Source organism: Priapulus caudatus, unplaced genomic scaffold (assembly GCF_000485595.1).
Source record: "Priapulus caudatus unplaced genomic scaffold, Priapulus_caudatus-5.0.1 Scaffold482, whole genome shotgun sequence".
In the NCBI taxonomy this organism is placed as follows: Eukaryota; Metazoa; Priapulida; class Priapulimorpha; order Priapulimorphida; family Priapulidae; genus Priapulus; species Priapulus caudatus.
The window spans coordinates 205,813-207,198 of NW_014577543.1; the positions used below are offsets into that span (position 1 = coordinate 205,813).

Sequence of the window (1,386 nt, forward strand, 5' to 3'; positions counted from 1 at the left end):
TATATATATATATATATATATATATATATATATATATATATAATAAATAATATATATAGGGTTAGGGTTAGAGTTAGGGTTAGTCAGAAAAAGCTAAACGAGCCAGGTCAAACAGAGGTCAGGCGGACATAGACCCTACGAGCGCTACTAAAATTTTTCGAAATTTTGTCCCCCTCTCTCAACCCCTCTCTATAGGAATATTTTCTCACGCCACTACCCCGCCCGCCATGGCCCCGCCGGCCCCACCCGAACCCCATTTCATTATGATTATATTTCTAAGCAACCCCCCCTCCCCCCGTGTTCTTAGCATTTTCTGAAATTTTGCAGACTCACCCAATGGAAATATTTGCCGCGCCTGCCTCCTCGCCCGATCTCTATTTTACGCTGACGCGCATGCCTTGTGTTTTGCAGGCGGCGCGGCGCGCGCGGGAGGCATGCAGGTTGGCGCTCCCGCCACCTCCGCGACGGCGGCGTTTACCGAGTGTCCTGGTGTGCAACTGGCGCCCCCTACTGAGCCGGACCCGCCACCGCAGCCGCAGTCGTCCAATCAGGTCGCGGCGCAAGAACGCGTCGCCGCTGACGACGACGACGACGACGACTGCACGCCGACGCACGTCGAGGTGTCGAAGGTCGCGGGGTCAAAGGTCGCGGAGTCTGCGGCGCCGGCGGCGGACGCGCTTCTCGCGAGCCTGACCAATCCGAGCAACTTCACGCTGGAGGAGCCGTCGCCACGGAAACACAAGTTCACGCGCGCGGACTTCGAGACCGGCGGCGGCGGGGGCGGGGCCGCCGCCATGACGGCTCGCGACGCAGACTCCGGAGATCCCCTCGACCAACTGGATCCGCTGTGGACGATAAAACCGAGGAAGTGAGACAGCTGTTACAATCAAACGCCCACACACTCCACCCTCCTACGTTACTAGTATAGTATTTGAATAATTTCATCGGATCTCTATAGGTCACATGCTAATAAAGTTTATCTACGTTAGATCCAAGTTAAATTAGTTTAATTTTTAACTTAATTTGGATCTAACTGAGATAAACTTTATTAGCAGTATAGTATTGCCTGACATTCCCTATGATGGGGGGAGTTACTGCCATAATGGTGTGTAAGTTGAATCCGCACAAGTGTGCTATTAATTGGGAGTGAGAGTGAGAGAGCGCGCACGAGAGAGAGAGAGAGAGAGAGAGAGAGAGAGAGAGAGAGAGAGAGAGAGAGAGAGAGAGAGAGAGAGAGAGAGAGAGAGAAGAAGAGAGAGAGAGAGAGAGAGAGAGAGAGAGAGAGAGAGAGAGAGAGAGAGAGAGAGCGAGAGAGAGAGAGAGAGAGCGAGAGAGGAGAAGAGAGAGAGAGAGAGAGAGAGAGCGAGAGAGGGGGGGGGGTGTATT

The 1,386-nt window shown here is 52.7% G+C and overlaps 1 protein-coding gene across 1 annotated transcript in view; it reads left to right on the forward strand.

The window, feature by feature from the left end:
* LOC106810878 (tyrosine-protein phosphatase non-receptor type 23-like) overlaps window positions 1-872 on the forward strand; it is a gene marked incomplete in the record, with an annotated part of 17,831 nt that extends 16,959 nt beyond the window's left edge. The window contains 1 exon segment of the mRNA XM_014814346.1: window positions 412-872. Within this exon segment, the coding sequence (XP_014669832.1) occupies window positions 412-872 (461 nt within the window).
* Between the last annotated feature and the right edge of the window lie 514 nt (window positions 873-1,386).